The sequence below is a fragment of the Equus quagga genome, chromosome 1 (genome assembly GCF_021613505.1).
Source record: "Equus quagga isolate Etosha38 chromosome 1, UCLA_HA_Equagga_1.0, whole genome shotgun sequence".
Classification (NCBI taxonomy): domain Eukaryota; kingdom Metazoa; phylum Chordata; class Mammalia; order Perissodactyla; family Equidae; genus Equus; species Equus quagga.
The window spans coordinates 12,344,342-12,368,770 of NC_060267.1; the positions used below are offsets into that span (position 1 = coordinate 12,344,342).

At 56.2% G+C, this 24,429-nt stretch overlaps 3 protein-coding genes across 4 annotated transcripts; 1 reads left to right on the top strand and 2 right to left on the bottom strand.

Moving 5' to 3' along the window:
* Positions 1-11,214: 11,214 nt before the first annotated feature.
* CD63 (CD63 molecule) lies at positions 11,215-14,706 on the top strand. 2 transcript variants are annotated; one of them, XM_046679482.1, is made up of 8 exons: positions 11,215-11,418; positions 12,206-12,282; positions 13,189-13,377; positions 13,554-13,628; positions 13,729-13,824; positions 13,936-14,076; positions 14,284-14,367; positions 14,549-14,706. In XM_046679482.1, exons 2-8 carry the CDS (start codon positions 12,217-12,219, stop codon positions 14,612-14,614), a joined length of 717 nt encoding a protein of 238 aa, XP_046535438.1. In that variant the 5' UTR covers positions 11,215-11,418; positions 12,206-12,216; the 3' UTR covers positions 14,615-14,706. The 2 variants fall into 2 exon arrangements, with proteins under 2 accessions (XP_046535438.1, XP_046535360.1); XM_046679404.1 differs by lacking the exon at positions 11,215-11,418 and adding an exon at positions 11,516-11,662.
* Positions 14,707-15,544: 838 nt separating this feature from the next.
* RDH5 (retinol dehydrogenase 5) lies at positions 15,545-19,307 on the bottom strand. Its single transcript, XM_046680440.1, has 5 exons — positions 18,990-19,307; positions 18,070-18,410; positions 17,642-17,900; positions 16,134-16,297; positions 15,545-15,859 (listed from the first exon to the last, which is right to left on the bottom strand). The coding sequence occupies exons 2-5, from the start codon at positions 18,377-18,379 to the stop codon at positions 15,636-15,638; spliced, it is 957 nt and encodes a 318-aa protein (XP_046536396.1). The 5' UTR covers positions 18,380-18,410; positions 18,990-19,307; the 3' UTR covers positions 15,545-15,635.
* Positions 19,308-19,767: 460 nt separating this feature from the next.
* Positions 19,768-23,357, bottom strand: BLOC1S1 (biogenesis of lysosomal organelles complex 1 subunit 1). Its single transcript, XM_046659636.1, has 4 exons — positions 23,200-23,357; positions 22,418-22,490; positions 20,233-20,365; positions 19,768-19,969 (listed from the first exon to the last, which is right to left on the bottom strand). The coding sequence occupies exons 1-4, from the start codon at positions 23,258-23,260 to the stop codon at positions 19,859-19,861; spliced, it is 378 nt and encodes a 125-aa protein (XP_046515592.1). The 5' UTR covers positions 23,261-23,357; the 3' UTR covers positions 19,768-19,858.
* Positions 23,358-24,429: the final 1,072 nt, after the last annotated feature.

Below are 24,429 nucleotides of genomic sequence, written 5' to 3' on the forward strand. Positions count from 1 at the left end.
GGGCCGGGGGGGCCGGGGGCGGCGGGCGCGCGGGCGGGGCGGGCGGGCGGCCGGGGCGGGCGGCTGGGGGGGCCCGAGCCCGGGCCAGGCCCTTTATAGCCCCGGCCCCCGTGTCGTAAGCGGCCGCGATTGGCTGCGGAGCCAACAAAAGAGGCAGCGCTGTCATCCGAGGCGAGAGAGGGAGCCGGAGAGAGCCGAGGAAAAGAGAGAGAGAGGGAGGGAGCGAGGGCCCAGAGAGAGATGGAGAGATAGAGATATTGGGGTGGGGGAGAGGGAGGAGAGACAGAGGAAGAAAGTCAGAGTTGGAGACACCAAAGAGAGACAAAGAGAAAAAGAGGGAAGAGACAGATCAGAGGCGCAGAGATAGGAAGAGCAGGAGGAAGAGGAGGAGAGAGACAAAGGGGAGATGAGAGTCAGAGAGGTGAAGACACAGACAGGACAGACTCAGCTAGAGACGCAGAGACAGAGAAGGAAAGAGACAGGCAGAACTAAGGGAGGAGTTGGAGTGGGGAGAGTCAGAGACAAAGATAAGGAGAGACGAGAGGGAGGAGAGGGTTATGGCTAGACAGGGGGAGGGATGGAGAGGTCAGGGGTGCATAGAAGATGGGAACAGGAGGAGGAACTGATGAGACACAGACCAGAACCCTGAGAAAGAGAGAGAAAAGGAGAGCAATCAAGAGAGGTGAGGGAAAGTGGCAGAAACTGGGGATACCAAGGGAGCCCCTGAGGAGGCAGACTTGGAGGATCAGGGGAAGGCAGAGATGGGAAGACAGAGACTCTTGAGGGAAGGAGAGACAGCACAGCAAGGAGTCAGCCTTGGCAGGAGCACGGGGAACCAGAGGGTGAGGAGGTGAAGAATTTGAGCCCAGAGGAGCCCCAGCTACTAAAGGGGGCCCAAAGAAGATGTAAAGAAGCCGCAGAGGGGAGCACAAGGCTGGGCTCATCAGGGATGTCAGGAGAGGAGGATGGAAGGATTGGACACGGGGGTTAGCAAGGAAGACCAGGAGAGGACGAGGCCAGGGACAGTCTGAGAAGGTGAAGAGGTGGTGGGAAGCTCTGAGACCAGAGGAGGACTTAGAGTTGGGAAGAGTGTGAGCTTGAAATTGAGGCTTGAAAAGGATGAGAGAGCCAGCAGGCTGGAAAAGGCAGGAACTGAGGACCACTGGGTGAGGAGTGGGAGGAAGCAGGGCTGGAGACTAGTATGTTTGCAGAGCAGTCTGGACCTCTGCATTCCTGGCTATACTTTTTGATCTTCAGAGTCTTAGAAGTCTGAGAAGGAGCTTGTAGTTGCAGGGGTGAGGATGAGAGAGAGGTCTGCCTTCAGATGCCTGAGTTGGAGACAACAAGTTGCCAGGGGAGAAACCCAGATGTGGGACCAGCCCTAGTCTTCAGGTGTGACCCTGGGTACAGCCAGAGGGCAGGGAAGAAAAGTGCCAACATACTAAAATGCCTCTGAAGTGCTTGACTTCCTTTGCTTCTGGATACCTCTTCCCAGACCTCAGTTTCTCCAAGCCTATTTTTTGTCTAAATCCTTGGAGGATGAGAGACAAATAACCAATAGATTGAAAATGTTTGAGGGGATCAGATCTGTCCTGGCACACACAATGTTTATTGAATAAAAGGATGAACATTATTTGGCTTCTTAGGCAGAATAGAGGGACACTGGTTTCCTCTCTGGATTAGAGCCCAGTACAGTGTCTTAAAGTTGGCTTGATGGGGCTGGCCCGGTGGCGCAGCAATTAAGTGCGCATGTTCTGCTTCAGGGGCCCGGGGTTTGCAGGTTCGGATCCCGGGTGCAGACATGGCACCGCTTGGAAGCCATGCTGTGGTAGGCATCCCACATATAAAATAGAGGAAGATGGGCATGGATGTTAGCTCAGGGCCAGTCTTCCTCAGCAAAAAGAGGAGAATTGGCAGCAGATGTTAGCTCAGGGCTAATCTTCCTCAAAAAAAAAAAAAAAGCTGGCTTGATGGAGCACGAGACATAAAGACGGAGTTGGGCTGGGGAACTGGAGTGGAATGAGGGAAGACACTGGGGGCCAGGTGTGAGGGAGAAAGATTGGGTTGGATTAGGAGGACCAAGCCAGGGAACTTTGAAGAGATGATCCATTTCCCTAGAGAACAGGAACTAAGACCACAGCAGAATGGGAAAAAAATTTAGACAGCTGATTCCCTCCCTTGCTTTGGTCCGAGACATGGGCATCTCAACATTTCTTCAAGTTTCTTTATCTATCAAATGAGGATCATACTGCCTACCCTCAAATGGTTATGAGGATTTCATAGTAGCCAGTCAGTAGTGGCCTTCATGGGCTCCTTCTTCATGATTCTTTTTCTTTCCTTTCTGATCTCCCAAAGCAGTGATTACCTTTACCATACATTCTCTGACGTCATTTCCTCAGCAAAATTGCAAATTTCTTGACAGCAGAGGGGTGTCACCTTCTCCTTCCTCAGAAGAGGTGACCCAGCCTTCACCTCCTCACCTAACATGTATCTAGTGGTAGGTGTATGAGAGATTAAGATAGCAAAGATAAAGGAGACTCAGCCCCTTTCCTCAGGGAATGTACAGACTAGACAAGACACTCGGTAAACAGGACCAGCCAAACTCCAGGCCAGATGCCTCCTTGATATCTCTATCCAGATGTCCCAAGGTACTTCAAACATCATAGGTTAAATAGGATAAATAGAGAACTCCTTCTCGCCCCGTAAAATGTGCCCCCACCCTGGTGTTGTTCATTTTAGTGAATGCAATTCAATTATCCGTGCCAGAAACCTGATGCAGCCACTGCCTTCTTTCTCTTGAGCATCTCTGAATCTTTGCACAAGTCCTTTCCTCTTCCTAGAACAATTCCCCCCTCTTACCTCCACTCCCCCAAACTTGTCTCTTGGCCAAATTTACTCTTTCCTCAGGTCTCGGTATAGATGAGATTTTAGACATGTCTTCCAGGAGTCCATTCCTGACTCCCAGGTCTTTAGTAGATGCTCCTCCCAGCCACAGCTGTGCCATTCTGTGTAATCACATAGCTTCTGGACTGGGCTGCCCAGGTTCAAGTCCCTTTTTTGGCTGGATGAACTCGGCTCCATGCCTCAGATTCCTCACCAGTAAGATGGGGATAACACTATTGTACCTATTTCATAAGGTTATGAGGATTAACTGCCTGATCCACAGTTCTAAATGAGTTAATTACTCATTACTATTACCCCAACTTATCACCCTCACGCTGTGAGGGAGACCCAAGGAAACAGGAACTTTTTTCACCCAAGAATTCCTTAGCTGCCTTCAATAAAGAATGAATGAATCCTGCTAACTGGATCTGGTCAGAGCCGGGTTGAAGAGAGAAAACTGTGTATTTGTGGCTACGAGGAGTTATGAATATCTGCCGAATACCAGAGAGCGAGAGTCGGCGGCAACTTGTCAGACAGAAAGGATTTCCCCCTCCTGGCTTCTTACCCACGGGCTCCAGGGCTGCGCTTAATCCAATGAGTGGGCAAGACTGCCATCTGGTGGTAGAATCTGGAATTTCCACTTGGAAGTGGGACTAAAACCACTTTGGTTTTTATTTTGCATACTTTGCATATTTTCACTTTAGATTTCTAGTCCAAGAAGTTGTATATCATGATGCATTAAGCCTTGTTCCCCTCTCCAGCCCCTCCTAGATCTCGCCCCTTCCTTGAGTTCCCTCACGCTTGGTACCGTTGTGTTCTTCTGAGTTGCAGGAACTAACCTTTAGGAAGCCTCTTTCAGGAGCTTCAGACTTCCAGTTGCCCTAGACCTGACCCGAGGAGGGAGTTCTGCTGGCTTTACGGGAAAGGACTTGGGAGAGATCTGGACATTTAGATCTTTTCTCATCCCGATACAGGCTAACGAGGGTTTGGGGCCCCGCCCACTGTCCTGGTCTCCCTAGCAACTGTCTTCCAGCCAGGGGTGCCCCTGGCCAGGCGTTACCCAGGCAACCTTCAGGCCCGCCTCCTTCAAGGTCCTGACTGGTTGATCGCAAATGTGGGTCGGGGCCTAAGGGAGGCAATGAGGTTTGTAGGGTGTGTGCTACTGGGAGAGAAGCAGGGTGTGTCCCAGGGCAGGGGATGAGGTTTCAGGAGCTGCTGGAGGAAAGAGGTGCTAGTGTAGCCTCTGGTAGAGCGGCCCTTACATCCTAAGGAAGAGGAGCTGCAGGTCCTGGGAGGTCACCAGGGTTCCAGGCCAGAGACACCTGGGCCAGTCTCAGAGCTGCTGCCCCCAGAATGGGAACCACTGTAAGGAGGAGGGGCTGCTGCTATCCTGCACCCCAACCACACAGGCCACCTCCCACCTCCAAATGGCCTTGTCCATCAGAGCTGGGATCACTGGGCAGTAACTTAGAATCTCTAATCCCATCTCTTCTCGCTTTTTCCTCCTAAAGTCCCTATTTTTAGGGTCAGCAGACTCATTCCCTGACACTTCAGGTCTTTCCAAGGAGGGGAAGGGCTGGGTCACTGAGAAGCAGCTGAGGGGAGGGGGGCTTCACTACCAGCCTTCCCCCTCCCTTGTCCTCCCACTAGGAGCCTCTGGAAATGTAGCGTAGGGAGGCTATTCTGGGCTGGGAGTGGTATGTTGGTGGACTGGACCCCTCCCAGGTCTCTGTCCACAAACCCTAAAGCCCCCAGGGAGGACATCATGGTGTAATTACCATCCTCTCCCACACCATGTTCTAAACCCTATAATTATCCTGCCGGGATCGCCTGGCAGCCCTGTTAACCTCTTTAACCCCAAGGCCCTCTAGAGAAGTTGGAGGTCGAGAGGAGGGAGCTAAAGAGTTCATGTTTGGGTGGAGGGGGTGGAGGCAGGATACACCTGGGAAGCTCTGAGAATCATTGGGAGTTACATGTTCCTTTGCTCATGGCCTCCCAGAGGAGCCCCCGCCCCCATAACCCCTTATCCTCTGAAGGTAGGCCCAGCCCCCAACTCCTCGGGTGCACCCTCTTTCCTACCTTCACTCTTGGTCCCCCCAGGCCTCCCCACCCCTTCCTGTCTTTCTCACCTATTGCTCCCTCTCCAGGCCCATGGTGGGGTCCTCCTGGGGACAGCGGCCAAGGCTGGCCCCATTGCCCAGCTCTGCTGGCAATCTGCACCACTATTCCAGATGCTGGTCAAAGAAAAGGAGGGGTCTGAGTGCAAAGTCTGCTTTTCCAGGGACTTCAAAATGCTGGTGGAGGGGCTGGCCCCCTGGCTGAGTAGTTCAGTTCCTGTGCTCCGCTGTGGCGGCCCAGGGTTTCGCCGGCTCGGATCCTGGGCCTGGACATGGCACCGCTCATCAGGCCATGCTGAGGTGGCATCCCACATGCCACAACTAGAAGGACCCACAACCAAGAATATACAACTATGTACTGGGGGGCTTTGGGGAGAAAAAGGAAATAAATAAAATCTTAAAAAAAAAATGCTGGCGGATGTGCTGACTCAGGAAGTGACAAAGCATGATCTAGACTGCCAGGTGAGGGGAGCTGGTGGGAAGCAGAGGGCAGCTGGAGGCAGGAATGTTCAGAGGGAATCCAATCTCCGGGAGAGAACACAGGGCAGTGAAGGTCAAGGTTGTTGCTGGATGAGAGATATATGTGTGTGTGTGTAGCAATGGTGTGGGTGTGTGGATGACCAAAAGGTCTGGCTGGGGTCTGGGAATGGGAACCAGAAATTACAGATGTGAGGGTAAGACAAATTGGTCTGGGCTCTGCCTGAGGGTGCCAGCGACCCCCACACATTCAAACTCTGCCTTGTGTCTTCACCCCTAGTTCCCTGAGGTGCAAGACCACATCCATGGGGAGGAGCCCCACAGTTGAGAACAGCCTGGGCGAATGCCCCTAAGGGCTTCAGAGCCCTGCTGCATCCCCCTGGCCTGTGCCAGGTGGCCTCCAGCATTCAGGGCTTCTCTTTGTCATAGCCCTCACCACACTGTATCACAGGTTGTGATCACCTTGAAGGCAGGCCATGTCTTACTTACCTCCATATAGTCCCAATGCCTGGCATGTTTAGGCTTTCAATAAATGGAAGGATGGATGAATGAATGAATGAATGAATGAATTCTTCCTCAGCCCACCCCTGCCTCTCAGCCCCAAGGAACAGAAACCTGAGTTCACCACCCTGCGACAGCATTGCCTCTTTCTCGTTTCTCCCCTGTTCATGTCTGTTCCATCGCAGGAGAAACCTTAGGTGTGCGGGTCTGTGACTCTCAGGTGGAGACCACTGCACTTCTGAGCGGGTCCTGGACCAGAACCACACAGTAGCTGAGCTCTGGGCCCAGGCGGTGCCCGAGGAGGCCACTCACCAGCTGGGCATCGGGATTGACCCTGCTGGTAATAGTGACACTGGCTGGGAGGAGGCTGGGACAGGAGTAAGGCAAGGGTGGGGAGAACGAAGGGCCAGAAGTCAGGGGCTGGGGGCCCAAAGAGTGGAGAAAGGAATGGTAAGAATGGAGGCAGAGCCCTGAGCATGGAGCCTGGCAGTGGGGGGCGGGGTGAGGTGGAGTTGGAACAGAGATGGGCCTTGGGGCTTGAACTGGAGCTCTGGGCCAAGGCCAAAGTGGGTAGGAAGGGCCAAGGGAGGCTGGGTTGTCCCTCCCAACCCTTTCCTTGGCCACCCCAAGTGGGTTGGAGTCCAGATATTTCTCAAAGTGAAATCATTTTAATTCCCATGAGTCTAAAAACAGGGTATGATAAAGCCTTTATCATCTTAAGGTAACAAATCTGATCCCCTTCATTTCTTCTCTGAGCCTCACAACCACCCCGTGGGGTTAGGAAGGGAGCAGTTTTCCTCCTGCCTAATTGGGCAGAAGCTGAGGCTCAAGAAGGGTGAGAGTTTAGCCAAAGTCGCCCCACCTATGTGTCCTCTCACACCAGTGCTTCTGACCTCAGGGCGCTTGTTGCTGGTGGTGGGCATGGCACACCCAGCCCTGGAGTTGGTGTGTCAGGATCCTGGGTCTCACCTGCAGGTTGTCCCTGAGTCAGTGGCTTCATCTCTCTGAGCCTCCCTTTCCTTGAAGGGAGGATATAAGGCGACTTTGGCAATGATGATGTTCTCCTGAGCATCACGGTGCCATGACCTACTCTTGCCCAGACAGCTGGGGGAGTCAAAGTTGGCCACCACAGTGACTGGAGACCCTTCTCGATGCCCCAGACTCCACCAGCCAGTGGATGTCTAACTCCCCTGTTCTGATGTGACCCTGCAGTCTGGGCACGGTCATCAAACACCCATGCCTCCCTCATGTCCAGAGCTGGGGCCTCTGGATTTAAATCTCAGGCCCCCAATTCAGACCCAAGCTCCTTGACCTTAAGTTCCAGCCACCACCCTTCCTATCCTCTCCAGTGAAGAGATGGCCTTGATGCTGACCGCCCTTTGTTTCTCTCTCCCATCCCCGTCTCCTCCTCTTCCTCTCCCACGCCTCTCCCTCACGTCTGTTTTTCCCTATTATCTCCCGCAGCCTCTCCATGTCTCCCACCCTCCTCCATTCCCTCCTGTCTCTCCTCACCTGTCAACTCTCCTCTTCCCTCCTCTCCTTCCTCGTGTCTCCCGGACTCCTTTCCCATGCTCTCCCGCCCCTACTGGCAGGTGGCAGTTCTGAGTTCACAGGTGCCTCTCCTATGAGGGCAACTCCGCCTCATCTCTGAGCCAGCCCCCTCCCAGTGGCCCTGCTGAGTGGGGACAAAAGGTATCTGTGTGGCAAGCACTGGACTCCCTGTGTGCATCTGGGCTTCAGGAGGCTTCGCGCACTGGCTACAAGCTGCTGTGCTTTGCACTGAGTCTAGCCGATGCCTATGTGTTCTCAATGGCACTACCTTCACTTGGGACACCTGTGGCCCCCGTGCCCTGCTGCTGGCCTGGCTGGAGGTGTGGTGGAGCTGGAGGCAGCCTGGCTCCGCTGTGTGGGGAAGGGCAAGGGTGCTTACCCCAGCTCACCTACCACCAACCAGTGTCAGGCACCCAAGGGACAGCGGCCTGAGCTAATTGGATGGCTGGGTGGCATGTCTAGATGCCAGGCACTTGGAGCAGGTGCCAGAGGCTCTGAAGGACATGACGTGAAGGGCCAGATTTGAGGTCAGCAGCCTCCCCACTCAGAGGCCCCTGCCTGGAGCCCAGCAGGCACACAGAGCTCTATGTCAACTTTCCAGGCTGGGGGAGTGGGCTATTCAAAAGAATAAAAAAAAGGACAAAAAAACCAAAAATTTTTTTAAAAAATTGTGTTAAAATAGACATGACATAACATTTTCCATTTTACCCATTTTTAAGTGTGCAGTTCAGTGGCACTAAGCACGTTCACATTGTTGTGCAACCATGACCACCACCTAGCTCCAGAAATTTGTCATCTTCCTAAGCTGAAGCTGCACCCCCAGTGAACACTACCGCCCCGTCCCTCCCTCCCCCAGCCCCTGGCGCCCACCATTCTACTCTTGCTCTCTACAGATTTGACTAGGAATGGGTCTTTCTTGCCCACCCCCCTTCCAACTCCACACAGGCTTGTTCTCTGGGAGCTCCCTGCCCCTGTCCTTCCCCACCTTCCCTGGTCCCTTCTCTCTCTGCCATGGCTTCACCAGGCTGCCGCCACCACTCTGCTGCACCTGCCACGGTCTGCGCTCTGCCCCTTCCCCTGGGTTCCTCTCGGAGGACCCCATTCTCCTGACCTTCCCCTCAGCTCTGCTCCTGCTCACGTGGATGTCTTTACCTCCTGGGGCCCCGCAGGTGCTCTGGATTCTGCCCTGACACTGCTCTGGAGAGGGCCACTCCATCCAATGGCTTTCTCTTGCTTCTCACCCAAATTGGCCTGTCTATACTATCTGACGCTTCTGGCCACTGTCCCTTCCTCCTGTCATGAAGTTTTCTCTTCTCTCCGCCTCTGAGAGAGAAGCGAAAAAGCTCAGGCTTTGGAGCCCCAGAGATCGGGGTTCAAATCCTAACACTGCCCTTCCCTGGCTTGAACTCTGGGCATGTCTCTCCCTGTCTCCAAGCCTGTTCCCTTATCCCTAAAACAGGACAAGTCATGAGGACCTCACAGGGCGGTCGTGGGGATTAAATGAGTAACCAGGATAAGTACCCAGCAGTGTGCCGGCAGAGCACAGGGGTCAGCAACTGCCTTTCCCTCTTGGCTCCTCTGCTGGCTGCTAACCCTCCCCATGGACCTTAAATGGAAGGCTGTCTCCCTCTCTGTTCTCTTCTCTCGTTCTGGCTCTCTCATCTATGGATTTAGAGGTCACTTGTTACCTCTTTTCTAACTACTCTTCTCTCCTGAGTGTCACGTCCCCGATTCCTGGTGGGACGTCTCCAACTGGATGCCCCTTGGGTGACCACCACCCCTTCCCCTGACGCCTGGGTTGAGAAGCTCTGAGTCATCTTGGACTCTCCCTACTTCCTCTCCTCCTCTGACAGGTAAGGAGACACCCGGTCTTGCCATGTGCCTCGGAAATGCTGTTCGGATTCCCTCCTCTCTGCGGTTCTGGCCTTCATCGGCTCTTCCTTCGACTGTTGCAATGATGCCCCAGCTATCTTCCAGGCCAGCTAACATTCATTCCTCCTCATTTCAGTATAGCCAGTTCCAAGACGGTTCATCCTCTCAGTTATGTCCCACACTCCCCGTCGCCTTAGAATATTTCCAACACAGCCTTCTAGCTTCTCAACAGTTCTATCACCTACACTGTCTTCTTTTTGCTTCCTCTATTGTTTTGTAAAGTGTCCCAAAGCGGTTACAGATATGACATTCCACCCTTAAATATTTTAGTATACATCTTTAAAGAACAGTGTACTCTTCCTATATAATCAGACTATCATCATAGCCAATAAAATTACTTTCTCATGTCAAATTCTCAGTCCATTTTCAAATTTCCCCAGTTGTTCCCAAAATGTCTTTCACAGTTGGTTTGTTCAAAGACCAAGCATTATACTTGGTTGTTACGCGTCTAAAGTTTCTCAGTCTTGACTTCAGACCACCTTCCTCCCGTCGTCTTTCACAACATCCTTCCCTTTGGCTTCCCTTTGATCCCTTTGAACCAGCCAAGCCCAAGCTACAGGGACTTTTTAAACTACTCCTTTTTTATACTTGGCCCTTTCCTTGTCCCTGGAACTGACAGCTGCCCCTTTATTCTCTAAGGTCACCTCAGAAATCACCACCCACCTCTGTGAAATTCGTTCTTTTTCTTTTCCCTCCCTCTGAGCTGGTCCAGCTGCCAGCAGGGGGTCCGCCTCTGTTCACAGGGTGGGCTTGGTTCTGCCTGCTGGCAGAGGGCAGGGCCACTGTCTTCCTCGCCTTGCTGGTCCCATGCCTAGCACATGCCGGGCATCTAGTGGCAGCACAATAGAGAAACTGATGAATACTCCTTTCTTCAGCATCTACGCTCCTTCTCCAGTCTGCCTGCTGTGGTAACTCGGCAGTAAGGTCCAGAACGGGCTTGATGTGTCTTGCTGGAAGGTTGTAATCCTGGAAACTGGTTCTCAGCCCAGCTCAGATCTCCTTTCTTTTGCTTTTACAGTTTCTTTCCTACTTTGTGTACACACACCAAGACTCAGAAAGTGGTTCTTGAGGCAGGACCATAAGAACCTAAGGGGCGGGGCCCTGGCTGGGGGCGGGGGCTGTTTCTGTCCCTGGCTTGTTCACACAGCTCCTTCTGGGGACCACCATGGCACACAAGGGAGAGAGGCAGCTTGAGGACGCCACCTCCCCTTCCAGCCCTCACTTGGCTTTGCCCATTGGAATGAGAAAGGCTGTCAGCTAGGATGGCAGGGACAAATCCAGGGGATATATGCCATGCCCACCTTAGTGTCCTCCCCGATGCCCGCACCAGGACGGGCTGATCCAGGAGTGGTGGGAACACGGACCTTGTGAATCCTCCCCCGGAGGGAGGGACCGGATTCTCAAGCGTCGCGATTTGACTGGGTAGGATGGCCCCGGAGAAGGGCTTCCTCCCCTTCTCCGCCCACTACTCAGGAGCCCTAGAAAATAGAGAAGGCACTAACAGAGGGGGAACAAGAACCCCCACTCTAGAATGTTGGGGGACTCCCAGGACGTGAGGTCAGCGACTTTCTGGAAGTGTTTATTCTGGCCCCACCCGATCCCAGGGAGCCAACGGCGCCCTCTGCTGACTGGGGGATGGGAGTGGGGGCTTGAACTGAGATGGAGCCACAGGCAGGGAGTGGGCTCTGGGTGGGAGATGAGGAGGCCTCTGGTCGACCATCTTGTCACCTTGCCTCAGCTGTGCCGCCCGGCCCGGGCACTCAGAGGGTAGCTCTGGGCCGCTGACCCCTCCTTTGGCTCCCACGCGTCTCCTCCGCTTCCCTGACCCAGAGGGCACGAGCGGCGCTCCGTCCCGCCCTCCTGCCCCGGAGCGGGCTGGGGGCGCCAGTAGGGCCCAGGCGCCGTGAGGTCCGGTCCCGGGGACCTTCCCTGTCCGGGTTTGGGCGCTGTCCTCCAGGTAGGGGCCACGTGGCCCTGGCCGGGCGGGGGGCTCGGCCCTCCCCTCTCTGTCCGGGTGACTCAGGCCGCAGCTGTTCCCGCGTCACATGAGGGAGGCTGCCGGCCACTGGGCTGGGGAGGCGGCGGGGGAGGGGGCTGGCGGCCGGGGCGGGGCCGCGGGCGAGCGAGCGGGGCGGGAGCGGGGCCCGCCGCTAGAGAGCCCCGGACCGCGGCGCGAGAGGAGCGAGCCTCGGGGAGCCCAGGTGAGGCGCGGGCCTGGCCGACTCGGCGAGGGGGGCACCCGGGCCTCCGGAGACCCGCCCGCGCTCCGGCCGCTCCCGGGGTCCTCGCGACTTTGCAACTTTGAAAAGTTCCAGAGCCCGGGCGTGCGGGCGGGGTGGGGCGGCGGCCGGCCTTCTTTGGGGGTGGTCCGAGCCCGGGGAGAGGTGGCCCGGGGCCGGGCTGGGGCTGAGGACCGGTTTCCGGGGCTGGTTGGTGGGGAGGGGGTGTTAGACGCCGGGGGATTGGCGGCCGAGGGTGGGCGTCAGGCTGGGCCCCACCGGCGCCATCCGATCGGTCCCTGGCCCGCTAGGCTGCGGGGCGGGGTCCGGGCTTCGCGGCGGCCGCCCCCACCCCTCTCCGGCCGGGAAGAGGGGGCTGGGAGACGTGGATCCGACCGCGGGTTTCCGGGTGGGAGGGGCCGGAATGGGGGCCGGGCAGGGAAGGCCTCGAGGGCCGGCGGGGAGCCCGGAAACTGAGGTGCCCCCTCGGCCGGCTCTAATCCCCCTGCCCTTCCCTTGGCGCAGGCCCGGCAGCCATGGCGGTGGAAGGAGGAATGAAATGTGTCAAGTTCATGCTCTACGTTCTTCTGCTGGCCTTTTGCGTGAGTGGGCAGGGGCCCGGTCCGGGCGCGCTGGCGGGGTGCAGGGAGACCTGGCTGCGGAGTGCTGAGGGCTGAGGGACCAAGAATGAAGGCAGCTGGAGACCAGATGTGGAAGGAAAGCCCGGCAACGGGCTGAAGACTGCACGGCCACCCCCTCCCTCCAGCTTTCAGGGGCCTCTGAGGCTGGTTTGGACCAGAATGGCCAGTCTGGGAGCGCAGCGCCTTCCCCCAAGCCCCTTCTGGCCCTTCCTGTCTGGTGACCCAACCTCGTGTGATGTGGGCAGTGGGGCAACCAGCCAACGGCCTGATGCTATCTCCGCGGGGCTTCTCTCCGCTCCCCATTCTCCTCTCTCCATTCTCCCCCGCCCACCCCTCATTCCTCTCCATTCCCTTCCTCAACCCTCTTCACCCTTCCCAGCTGCTAGCGGGTGGGGAAGCGCTCTGCCCACCTCAGTTTGCTCCTGCCCTGGGCTCCTGGCTTGAGAGGCTGCTGTTTGTCTGGGGGGAGCACCCCACTCTTGCCCACTTTTTTCTACTTCCTTCTCCTCGCTGGTCTAGCTGGCCTGAGGAACCCTAGTCTCAGCTCATGAGGATGGGGTGGGCATCGGAGGATAGTGAGAGGGTATTTTTGGGAGCCCTGGAGGGAGCACTACTCTTGGTTGGGAACATATGCCCTGGGATCAAGGCTTTCTGGGAACTTCTCTTTTTGTACTTGCTCAAACTGTGGAGCAGGGATGGGTCATCCTCCCCCTCCCCACCCCCGCAGTCAGAAGTTTCCTGGAAGTGTGAGAATCTGTTTCTCTCTGATGGCGTTAAGTCTGTGTCATGGGTGCACCCGCTGCCCTCCACCGTGGAGGGCTGATGGGTTGTGGGTCTAGGCCTAACCCTGACCTGCCCTCCCCGCAGGCCTGTGCAGTGGGTCTGATTGCTGTGGGTGTAGCAACCCAGGTGGTCCTGAGTCAGACCATCATCCCGGGAGCCACCACTGGCTCCCTCGTGCCCGTGGTCATCATCGCAGTGGGTGCCTTCCTCTTCCTGGTGGCCTTTGTGGGCTGCTGTGGGGCCTGCAAGGAGAACTACTGTCTTATGATCACGGTGAGTGGGCTGTGGAGCCGGTGTGGGTGCCTGGGACTACTGGAAGGGCGATTCTATGGAGGGGACTCACGAGGGTGGCTGAGAAAAACCTTTGTCAGTGTTCCAGAGACTGGTGGGCCACAGCAGGCCCCTCTCACCCAGACTCCAAACCTGACCCCCACCCTTTGCTCCTGCAGTTTGCCGTCTTCCTGTCTCTTATCACGCTGGTGGAGGTGGCCGCAGCCATAGCTGGCTATGTCTTTAGAGACAGGGTAAGCGGGGCCTGAGGGGAGGGCCCTGCCTCAGGCCTGGCTGCTCTGGGGCCCAGGTGCCCAGAATTCTGACCTGAACAATGCTCCTCCCTGCTCCCAGGTAATGTCAGAATTTAGTAAGGACTTCAAGCAGCAGATGCAAAATTATCCAAAAGACAACCACACTGCTTTGATCCTGGACAGGATGCAGGAAAAAGTGAGTGGGGCTGCTGGGAGCAGAGGTGGCCGGGGAGGAAGCGTCTCCTCCCCAAACTGAGGGTGGACGCTCACCTAACAGCCCTCTTCCCGTCTCCGTCCTCTCCCCCAGTTCCACTGCTGCGGCGCAACTAACTATACTGACTGGGAGATCATCCCTCTCCCGGTCAAGGGCCAAGTCCCTGACTCCTGCTGCGTCAATGTCACTCAGGGCTGCGGGACTAAGTTCACCGAGAAGGACATCTATACCAAGGTAGGGAGGAGGCTGAGACCGCAGGAGATTTGCAGAACCTGGCGAGAGGGACCAGGGGTGGAGGTGGAGAGGGCTGGGGCTCTGGAAGTTGGGGGTTGGGGATGGGGAGGGCACCAGGGTGTGCTAGGGGTGGGGTAAAAGGTACAGAGGGCGGTGGGTGGGAAGTTTCTGATGGTGTTCTTGCCTTTTGTGCCTGCCACCCTTCAGGGCTGTGTGGAGAAGATTGGGGGCTGGCTGAGGAAAAATGTGCTGATGGTGGCTGCAGCAGCCCTGGGCATTGCCTTTGTGGAGGTGAGAGGCACCCTTGGGACTCAGGCCAGGGCATCTGGGCAGGAGGGGCAGCAAGGAGGAGGGTGCTGAGCAGGAGGTGCTGGCCTGGGGAGGGGAGCCCTGGCTGTGTTTGGGGTCTCTTGGGTGGGTCCGGGGTCCCTCATCCCTCTGACTGTTGTCCACCTGCCTCTCTGTCTCCTAGGTCCTGGGAATTGTCTTTGCCTGCTGCCTTGTGAAGAGTATCCGAAGTGGCTATGAGGTGATGTAGGGGGTCTGGTCTCTTCAGCCCCCTCATCTAGGAGAATGGGGCAGTGTACTCCAGGTTTTTCAATTAAACGGATTATTTTTCCAGACCAAAAAGAGAGAGAGTCTCACTTTGTCTTAAAGAGTGATACTTCCTCCCTTCTCTCTCCTCATCCACGTTCCTGTCCTCTGGGACCTTGTTCTAATTGCGCCTCTGGGAAGGGCAGGCCTGTTTTGGGGGGTATTGGGAAAGGAGTGTAGTGGAAGCAGCGACCTGGAGGAGGCCGTGGCCCACTGCCCTCCCTGTCTTCTAGTTGTGTGCTGCCAGGCTCAGTGCTGAAGCGTTCATGAAGCTCTCTCCTGCATAAGTCAAAGGGATTCCCCACGAAGGTCCTACCTGGGAGAGGCCTGCCCACGTCTACCATGGACATCTTCTCCCTGGTCCTTTGCCCACTTTAAGGGCCTAGAAACTCCCTCCCCCACCAAGGGGGCCTGGCTCCTTTCAGGGTGGTGACCTGTGTGGCCAGTGTCCATCCTTCTTGAGTTTGATAGGAGAATTTAGTGGATACTGCCTTTCTTCCATGGAAACCACCCAGCCTGGCCCTTACCACTTTTCACCACTTCCCTTGCACCCTCAAGAAAAACAGATAATGGCCATTTCCACTCCAGACACTGAATTGTGACCTTATTCCACGTAGAAAAGGAAAGTCCAACAGTGCCTTCTGGTGGCCATTCCTCCAGGTGCAGCTTCAAAGATCATCTACAGATGCGACAGTCCCCCTGCAACCCCCAGTGGGTGCTAATTGTTTTGCAGGCACTAAACAGGCCACAGACCTTGGGCAGTAAGTGAGCAGACAGTAGTTAGCACTTAAATGGGGTCAGTTTCCCACTGAGCACTTTCATTTCTGCCCACCTATGGTGTTTTTTAAAACAATTTACATTTATTGAATGCCCATTTTGTGCCAGGCACCAGGCAGTACCAGGGTGGGGACAGACATAAATCAGAGTCTGCCCTGGAAGAAAAATGTCTTGCTGGAGGGCAGGACTCAGTAGATGGCATGGGCAGGCTTGGGAAGGACCCAGGTGAGCATGGCATCCACCAGGCTGGCTGGCAGGTAGGAAGCTGGCAGCCAGAGCAGCTTGGCGTCCCAGCCTGGGCTGTAGCGGGTCCTGGGGTGACGAGCAGTCAGGGCATGCTCCAGGCACTTGCTCACCTTGGTCAGGTCCGGGTCACAGAGCAGGTTCATGATGCGCTGCTGCACCTTCAGGTCTGCAGCCCAGTGGGTGGTTATAATCAGTGTCCCTGTCCCACTCCAGCCCACCTCAGGCCCTGTCTTTTGGGTCCTGGGGCTGGTGGCCCAGCGGATGTGAGAAGGATCCTTAGTCCCCTCCCTAGGTTGGAGAGTGGGCAGGTCCCATATGGCCTGCTTTCCTGTGGCATCCCATCACCTGGCCCCTCCCGCCTCCTCCCGCGAGTGATGCACGACTGGCCCTTCTGGCTCTCATTTCCCTTCATTCGTCCCTACGTGGGCCCAGCTACTCACACTTGGTGAGGAAGGCCTCCCCATAGTGGGCCTGTGTGGCTGGAGGGAGCCGTGCCCAGCAGGCCTGCAGGGCGTTCTCCAGACTCTTCAGGTTTGTCACAGGGGTTTGGAAGAAACCAGGCTCCACGATGGAGACTCGGACCCCAAAAGAAGCCACGTCCCGCCTGGAGTAGGGGCAGAGGGAGGCTTCTGGGTTCTTGCCCTTATAGGGAGGGGACCTTCAGGAACCTGGGGGCGGGGGGCTGAGATGGCGAAGTTATCAGAGACCACGGACAGGGGTCCTGATGGTGAGAGAGATCCCTGCTACCGTGGAGTGGAGGGGGAAGTGGGACAGAGGGAGGAAGGTATTTTTGAGGTTTCTTTTCCTTTATATTCTATGAGCTAGAGCAGGGAGGGCAAACTTCTTAAAGGAAAAGAGTAAATACTTTAGGCATTGCAGACCTAAAAATTAATGATGTTATGTAGGTACTTATATAACCATTCACAATGTAACTACTTAAAAATGTCAAAACCATTATTAGCTGTGGGTGGCTGGCTAGATCTGGCCTGAGAACCAGTTTACCAACTCCTGACCTAGGAGAACCCTATTCCCTAGCTCCCCAAACACGGTTTAGTTCTGAGTGCTAGATATGAAGGACTTGGTATTTGCTGGGGGGGAGAGTGGGGATACCTCCAGCCGCCCCAGCACAGATGCAGAAATCCAAGTATAAAGCATGTGTTCCATGATGCCGACTGGAAAATGAAAGGACTGAGGGACAGGGGTGAAAGTAGGGATGGAAATTATTTGCTGAGTGATGGTGACGAAGGCAGGTTTCCTTTAGAATGTGGGCTCAGCCTGTGGGACTGGGACTCCTGCTCGAAACTCAGGCCCTGCTCCTGTGTCGTTCTCGTGCTGCTGTGTGCTCTCACGGGGCTTTGAAGATTAGCACGTTATCGTCTAAAGGTGAGGGCAGGAGAAGATATGGAGCAGGCTCCACAGGCGAGCCGGCCTGGGGGCAGTCCCAGCACTTGCACTAACTGGTCTTGTGGTCTTGGGTAAGTCGTGTTACTCTAAGGGTACTAACACCTATCCTTATCTCTAAGGGTATTCATACCTGTCCATATTGGGTTGTTGGGAGAATTAAATGAGAAAATGGTACGTAAAGGTACTGACTCATCGGAACTAACAGTTGTTAATAATGACAGCAGCCTTTTTTGGGGCATTCTCCCTGTGCCAGGCAGTACTGTTGGGGCTTTCCATGTACCTCATTTCACTCCCAACACCCCAAGGCAGTTATCCTCACCCCAACTGAACAGATGAGGAATAAACTGGGGTGAAGAGAAGTAACCTATTACGGTCACAAAGCTCGCATGAGTGCCGGCTGGGATCTTAGCCCAGGTTGAGCCGTGACTGTCTCCTCTCAAGGATTCCACTGCCGCTGTGTTATAATCATCTCTGCAGGGCAGATACCAACTGGTTCGGCGAGTGCGCGGTCCTTGGGCTGGGAGGCCCGGCCCTGCGCCCTCACCTCAGGCTGTCCGAGAAAGCCTCCAGGCCAAACTTGGAGACACAGTAGCCCCCACCATTGGCTGCTAGGCGACCCAGGACACTAGTGACATTGATCACCCGGCCCCGGGCCTGCTGCAGCAGGGGCAGCAGGGCAAGTGTGACCCCGATGGGACCCAGTGTGTTCACATTCAGCACCCGGTGGAAATCATCCCGTGTCAGCCACGGTGTGGGTCCGATGATACCAGCCACACCAGCATTATTCACCAGACCAAAAAGCCCTGTGGGGAGATGAGACAGATACAGGGGTAGGTAAGGCAGTCCAACGGCCCCTTTCCTTCCTGGGAGGATCTGAGCACTGCTCCCTCCTCGCGGAGTCCCTCTAGCTTCCCATGGCCCCTGCGAGGGAACACCCTACACCACGTTCCTGGCGGCCCCAGCCGTACTCACCTGCTTCCCCAACATGTGTCTCCACCCACTTGGCTGCCCGCTGGACACTCTGGGGATCAGTGACATCCAGCAGAGTGGCGTGGAGGCGGGAGGAGGCCACCCGCTGGAGGTCCTCTGCCCCTGAGGGGGTCAGGCAGCTGGCCAGGACTCGGAAGCCTCTCTGGTCCAGTCTCAGTGCCAGAAGCCGCCCGAAGCCTGAGTCACAACCCGTGATGAAGACGAAGGCATCGCTGGCGGGCAGGCTCTGCTGGTCCCTGAGCAGCCACAGCGCCACCCAGAGCAAGGTTCCCAGCAGCATCGGCAGCCACATGCCTGGAGCCCAAGTGACCTGCAGGTGGCAGCTGAGGCCGGGTAGGAAGACTTGTCTAGTTTACTCTGGCCCTCAAACCTTTGCCCCTAAAACCCCCACTGGTTGGAAGTCTCAAGTCCCAGCAGATTGAGAAATTATCTGCTTGGCAGACAACTGGCAAACCGTGGCTCATCTAAGCAAAGCAAAGATGTGGTGGACCCTCTATTTGTGGCTAACTTAACAAAAACCAGATCAGCCAGGTCCCGTGTGCAGACCTGCTGCACGGGAGCTGAGGGGTCCTGTTTGGCATCTTCGCTCCTGTGAAACCAGGGACACCTCACTCTAACTGTCAGCTGGGCTTTGTTTTTGGAAACATATGGGGCAAAGAGCCCTGCATTTTAATCCTGGTGGCCCCCAACCTACTGTGATGCTGAGCATTTCAGTGCATCTCTAAACCTATTTTCCCATCTACCAAGTGGGGCTAACACCCACCATACCCACCTGGGAGTTGTGGAGGACCAAAGGGGATAATGTGTGAGGAAGCACGTTACCAGCTTAAAGCTCTGAGTTATCAAATACCTGTAATACCTGCTAGTCTTCTAGCACCCCGAGCTGCCCGTCCCCTGCTTACCTCCTCTAGGGAAAGCTGGCAACTTCCACAAGGCCTGAAACTTCTTTTGCTCTGTTTGAGACTTTGCTCCCAGTCTTCCAGGCTCCCACACTAGCTACAGCTAAGGCCAAAGTCTGCAGTGTGGGGACTGGACGTCCGAAGTATTAAGTGTATGTGGGGTGGAGTGGGGGAGGGCCTGGGGGAGGAGCCAAGGGATCTTGGGGCTGGGACTGGGCCCAGGCCGGCAAGCCCAGGCCCTCTGCTTGGCTTTTTCCAGCCGCGGGTCCCGACCACCTCTGTCACAGACTCCCAGGAGGAGGGGGGTCTGTCAAGGATGGCAGCTGCCCCCCTCTGTTGGTGACCTCAAACCTGTCATTCCTCCCCCTTCTCAGCCCTGAAGTGCCCCCACGCCCGAGTTAATCTCCCACCTGGTCCAGACTCATGACACTGCTTAGCACCAGGCTGGGAGAGGCCACGAGCACGGGCAGAGGCAGAAAGCCAGAGCTGGGACCAGGCCTGCTCCCTGCCTTATTTCTCCTCTGCAGGAAACTGAAGGCCTGAGTTAGGAAGCTTGGGACAGGGCCCACTGACCTCTGGGGAGGTGTGGGAAACTCCCACCTCTGCTTCCCCACCAGGCACCTGCACCAGGCCCGAGGAGGAAAAGCAAGTTGGGATGGTAGGAGGAAGCTGGTTCCACCCTCTACCCAAAAGTGCCTGTCCCTTAGGGAAACAGCCTTTGAACCTTCCACCCCCACCCCCACGCTGAGGTAGTGGCTCCTTGAAATGAACCACAGAGAGATGGAGGATTGTGTTTTATTCATGGTCTGTGAGCCTCCCTCCTGCCCCATGGGGAGGCAGGAGGAGTGGGGAAGATGGGGAGGGCAGAGGGGCTAGGAGGGGGCAGACTGCAGCTGCCCCTTGTAGACGTATTCCAGTGCAGTGGCGATGGTGCGCATGTCCAGCTCGATGCTCCGAGCCCAGTTCTCCACATCCCCGATTTCCTGGGAGGAGGATGGGGTGGGAGCCCGGGAATCAGGGTGGGGAGAGTGTGGCTCCGGGGCGCTAATGGCATCACTTTCCAGCCATCCACTCGAAAGGGTTTAGCTTGGACCCACCAACTGCTTTGACCTCTTGCTTTAGTTTCTCTGACACTGGGGCCATAGACGGGATTTCCGGTACCATCCCCACTTCCTCCTTAACCACAGACCCGAGGTAGCCAATGGGAGCTCAGGATGGGGCTGGTGATATGGGGAGTGTGGCCCACCTTGAGTGCTTGGTTGAAGTTCTCCACCATCCCAATCCATTGCCCTGTCTGCTTGGCAAACTGGGCAGCCTGGACCTGTAGGGTCTTCACCTCATGGTCCAGCTTTCTCTGGTTCATGTAGGCCTGGGCCACACTAGAGATTGGAGGAGGGTGGAGGTCAACTGGTGGGGAGTGGCCTCTAGGACTAATATCCCAACGCAAGAGTAGGAGGCCAGCCAGGAGTCAGGCTGAGAAAAGCTCGTGATTTTGTCTATTCTTGGATGTGATGCAAATGACGACCAGTACATGCAAGTGAACCCCGTTCCTTCCTCCCACGCCCCAGGACAGCCTAGCTGGGAGCTAAATAGAAACATACCATCTCCAACCCCCAAAGGAGTTCCTGGAGCTGGGTGGGAGGGGAGGGGTAACCTGGGAGGATATCCCTGAGGAAGAAGCTGGGTGGGAAAAGGGGGCGTGGGGAAGCTGGGAAAATCAAGCAGCAGGGAAACATCTGGCAGCGATTGGAATCCTAGGGATCTGTGCAAGAAGTTGGGAAGGGAAATTGGGTCCCTCCCTGAATCTGGGGTGGGATGGGAGAGCAACCCCCCTCCTCAGGAACTCAGGGTCAAAAGAGGATCTCCCAGGGGCTACTCACTGGCTCTCGGTCTCTCTCCCAACCCTTCTCCTTTCGCCCACACAGAGGAATGAACACACACACACACACTCTCTCTCGCCCCCTTCCTTCAGCTCTAGGCAACAGTTTTCTTTTCTCCCCAGTCAAGGTTAGCTGCAGTTACCATCCCTGCCATGAGGTTGGTGTCCCCAACCCTCTGCCCACTCCCTCCCACCCCCAGTCCCCACAGAAATTGTGCAATAATTGTTTTTCTGTATTGGCTGGTGAATCTTTCATTCCTCACCCTAAAGCTCTAGGTCTGCTGAGAGACTCCACATCCGGTGTCCCCACCCACTGGAATCTGTGGGGGCTGGAGGGGTAAGGGGTTGGAGGGGGGGTTGAGAGAGTGGGAAGGACACCTGACAGGGGCTGGGATAGACAGGGCCTTTGTTTTCCTTTCCGGAGAATGAGAGGAGCTGTGGGCAGCAACACAAAACTCTTTCTAATCTGGCTTTGGCTTAGCTGCCCTCTAAGCCGAAAGTGGGGTGGCCTCTAGCAAAGGAAGAGAAGAGGGAGAGGCCTGGGCCAGCCCCACAGCAGAGCCCAGGAGGCGCCACTGTGGGAGGGAGGAAAGGGGGCAGACAGCTGGGCCATGGGAGGAGGGGTGTACGGGCTGAGACAGTAATAGCAGGGGCTCCCAATGCTTCGAGAGAGTCCCCTGGGGGGTCCTAAAATCTCAGTTTTTCCTGTTGACCCCCTGCTTTCTATTATTCACCCGAGTGAAGGGAGAGGCGTGGAGAGGAGGGAGATCAGAAGCTCCAGCCACAGGCTCCTCTGCCCCTAATCTTCCCCAAAGCTGAGTAACGAAGATGAGAGCCCCTTGGGTGACTCAGTCTCTGGATTCACAACCAGGCTATTCTACTCGCTCTGCGGCGGAGGGCATCACACTGACTCTTTTCTTCTATTAGTCGGCCGAGCAAGTCATCATCTCGCCACTCTTCTGGGTCACTCGGGGTCAAGAGACAACAGTCTCTGCTCCTCCCCAAGTCCTTGGTTGTTACTGGCACTCTCATTTAGGGCTGGAGTAGGGGGGGTGGTCTCTGGAGACCCAGAGGAAGGGAAGAGGCAGCCTGGCTCTGCTGTAGCTCCTGGCAGAGGTTCTGCCCTCACCCTCACCAGCTGTGCCACCTCTTTCCTGCCAGCTGCTCCCCGGGCCTGCCAGAGGGTGGGAGGTGGAGAAGGAGAGGGTGGTCAAGGAGGGTGCTCTCCCTCCCGCTGAAGTGACAGCTGGGCTTGGAGGGGTGAAGGGAGGTGGGCAGATGGCATCAAGTTGGGAGCACCAGGGAAGTTACCGTGGGGAGGGGGAGGGGAATCTGGCTGCCTCCCCGACCACTGCAGCTGCTCCTCCCTGCGCAATGTTAGCAGTTGGGGCTGACCAAGCCGCTCTCCATAAAGTTAAGCTGGGTGGGGGGAGGCTGGGGGATGAGTGGAACATCTCATCGCCTCAAGAGCAGTCTGAGGGCTAGACCTTGCGGTGCCTAAACTTGAGTGGGGTGGGGAGGGGTGCTGGCATTGATAGGAAGAGGCTCCTACCCCACATTGAGGTGATCCACCAAGGCTTCTGTCAGGCAGGTCGCTGCAGTGATAGCCTCTCGCCTCCTCTTCTCTGGGGGGAGGGGAGAAAAGGGACTGGAGTGGAGACTTGGTTTTCTGAGGGGTGATGCTGAAGGTTCCCACCCATTCGTTACCATTCTGGTAGCTGCGGGACCATCTCAACTCATCTCAGAGGGCCAGAGCTGAAAAGGGTTTTGCAAAACATAAAGCAAGCCCTTTCCTTTGAGAGGTGAGGACACCGGGGCCCTGCGAGGGGAGGCTCCTTGCCCGGGGACGCTAGCGACTCAGTGGCAGCCCAACTCCAGACTCCCAGGCATTCTTTTCCCACGGTCGTGGCCCAAGGATTGGTAACTCCGGGGTCCCCGGGCCGGATTCAGGAAATCAAGGCGACCCCCGTTTCGGTGGTTTCAGGCCTCCAAGAATCCCCTCTCTATCCGGTCCCCAACACCCTCCTCCCTTCAGGAGCGTCCCTTCCCTCCAAGACGCGAAGCTCCCTGGACCAATGGGCTCATCGTCCCACGAGCAGGGGCGGGACTAGGACGTCTGACACCGAGGGTCGGGGCGTTGCCGAGGGGGACACGATTGCTGCCAAAGGGTCCAGAGCCCGCTCGCCAGGGAATGGAATTTCCAAAAGGCTCCCCCACGCCCGTGCCCAGCAGCCCGCGCCCGTCCCTGGATCCGGCGCGTTACTCGAGGTCCAGGCTCCGGCGGCGGCTAGGCCGCGGTAGCGGCGAAGACGGCGGACGGGACGTTCGGCTCACCCTGCAGCTCCTTGCGTTCGTTCTGCTTGGCCTGGTGCTCCTTCAGCAGCCGGGACAGCATGGTCGCGGCGGGCTGGGGGCCGGGCCACTCGGCCCTCCCGCTCCGGAGCCGGACCGCTAGCTTCGGCTCCTGCTGGGCCCGAGTCACGTGACCGCGGTGTCACGTGAAGCCGGGTCCGCCCCTTTTCTGAGACGCTGGGCGGTAGGGAGTGGCCGCGGAGGGAATAGCAGAGGGCTGGGGGCGGGCGAGCGCTGGTCTTTATGGGGGTTCCCTTTTTGCTGAGCGTTGGCAGGACTTTCTTTGGTGTCCACGTTGCAGAGCCGGGTTTGACATCTCGGGATCTCAGGCTCCCAAAGGGTTGGTGTTGCCAGGCTGTTCATCACCGCGCGGTCGGTGCGGGACCAGAGGCTTCCTGGACTCATTGAAATTCTTTTCCTTCCCTCGCCTTTCTCTCCTGGCAGCTCTGGCCGGTTCCGAGTTGATCTCAGCTGCCTCCTTCTGGGAGGGAAAGCCTTCCTCTCTTTTCCAGCCCTCTCTCTTCTCGCCGCCCCCCGAGGTCCCTCGGCTCTGGGTGATCATTGTAGAGAAGAAGCATTTTAGGCGCTTCGAGCAGCCTGCTAGGAGCTTTGCTAATTTGACTGACTGTGTGTGGTGAATGTACAATTCCCTCTCTGTCCTTTTGTGGTCAGGGAATGCGAACCCATTTCAGTCTTACCAGAAGAGTAAGTGCTGCTGCCAAAGTAAAAGGTAAATTATATAACCCCTCTCTGCACGAAAGAAGAGTGCTTCTGGGATTAACTCCAACAAGAAAAAATGACAAACATCATCAACATATTTTTGCTATTACGACAGTCTCTCTGGGGCACCATGTACTAACATGCTGGGTGACTTTGGGCAAGTTGCTTACCCACTCTGGATTTTGGTTTTCTCCTTAGGAAAACAAGGAGATTGGATTAAATCAGTGGTTCTCAACCCTGGCTAAACATTAGCATTACATGGGGAAGTTTTAAAAAATGCCTTGGCCACAGACTAATTAGATCTCTGAGGGGTGGAGCCAGGCATAAGTATTTTTCAAAAAGTTGTCCAGGTGAATCTAATGAGCACACAAGGTTGAGGATCGCTAGACTAAACCAGATCTAAGGCTATTTCCAACTTTGGCATTCTCTCATTTTGTGATTCACTTACACACGTCTATGTGCAGGAAGAGGAGAAATGGGTGCTGGTTGAGT

Bases quoted from the DNA above. Each gene is read 5' to 3' on its own strand.
- CD63 (XM_046679482.1), top strand. From the start codon at position 12,217: ATGGCGGTGGAAGGAGGAATGAAATGTGTCAAGTTCATGCTCTACGTT. The intron at 13,825-13,935 runs GTGAGTGGGGCT...CCTCTCCCCCAG, and splicing joins TGGACAGGATGCAGGAAAAA to TTCCACTGCTGCGGCGCAAC. The intron at 14,368-14,548 runs GTGAGAGGCACC...TCTGTCTCCTAG, and splicing joins TGGGCATTGCCTTTGTGGAG to GTCCTGGGAATTGTCTTTGC.
- RDH5 (XM_046680440.1), bottom strand. From the start codon at position 18,379: ATGTGGCTGCCGATGCTGCTGGGAACCTTGCTCTGGGTGGCGCTGTGG. The intron at 17,901-18,069 runs GTGAGTACGGCT...ATCTCCCCACAG, and splicing joins GACACATGTTGGGGAAGCAG to GGCTTTTTGGTCTGGTGAAT. The intron at 16,298-17,641 runs GTGAGGGCGCAG...CCCCTACTCCAG, and splicing joins GCTTTCTCGGACAGCCTGAG to GCGGGACGTGGCTTCTTTTG.
- BLOC1S1 (XM_046659636.1), bottom strand. From the start codon at position 23,260: ATGCTGTCCCGGCTGCTGAAGGAGCACCAGGCCAAGCAGAACGAACGC. The intron at 22,491-23,199 runs GTGAGCCGAACG...CCCTCCCCCCAG, and splicing joins CGAACGCAAGGAGCTGCAGG to AGAAGAGGAGGCGAGAGGCT. The intron at 20,366-22,417 runs GTAGGAGCCTCT...TCCAATCTCTAG, and splicing joins GTGGATCACCTCAATGTGGG to TGTGGCCCAGGCCTACATGA.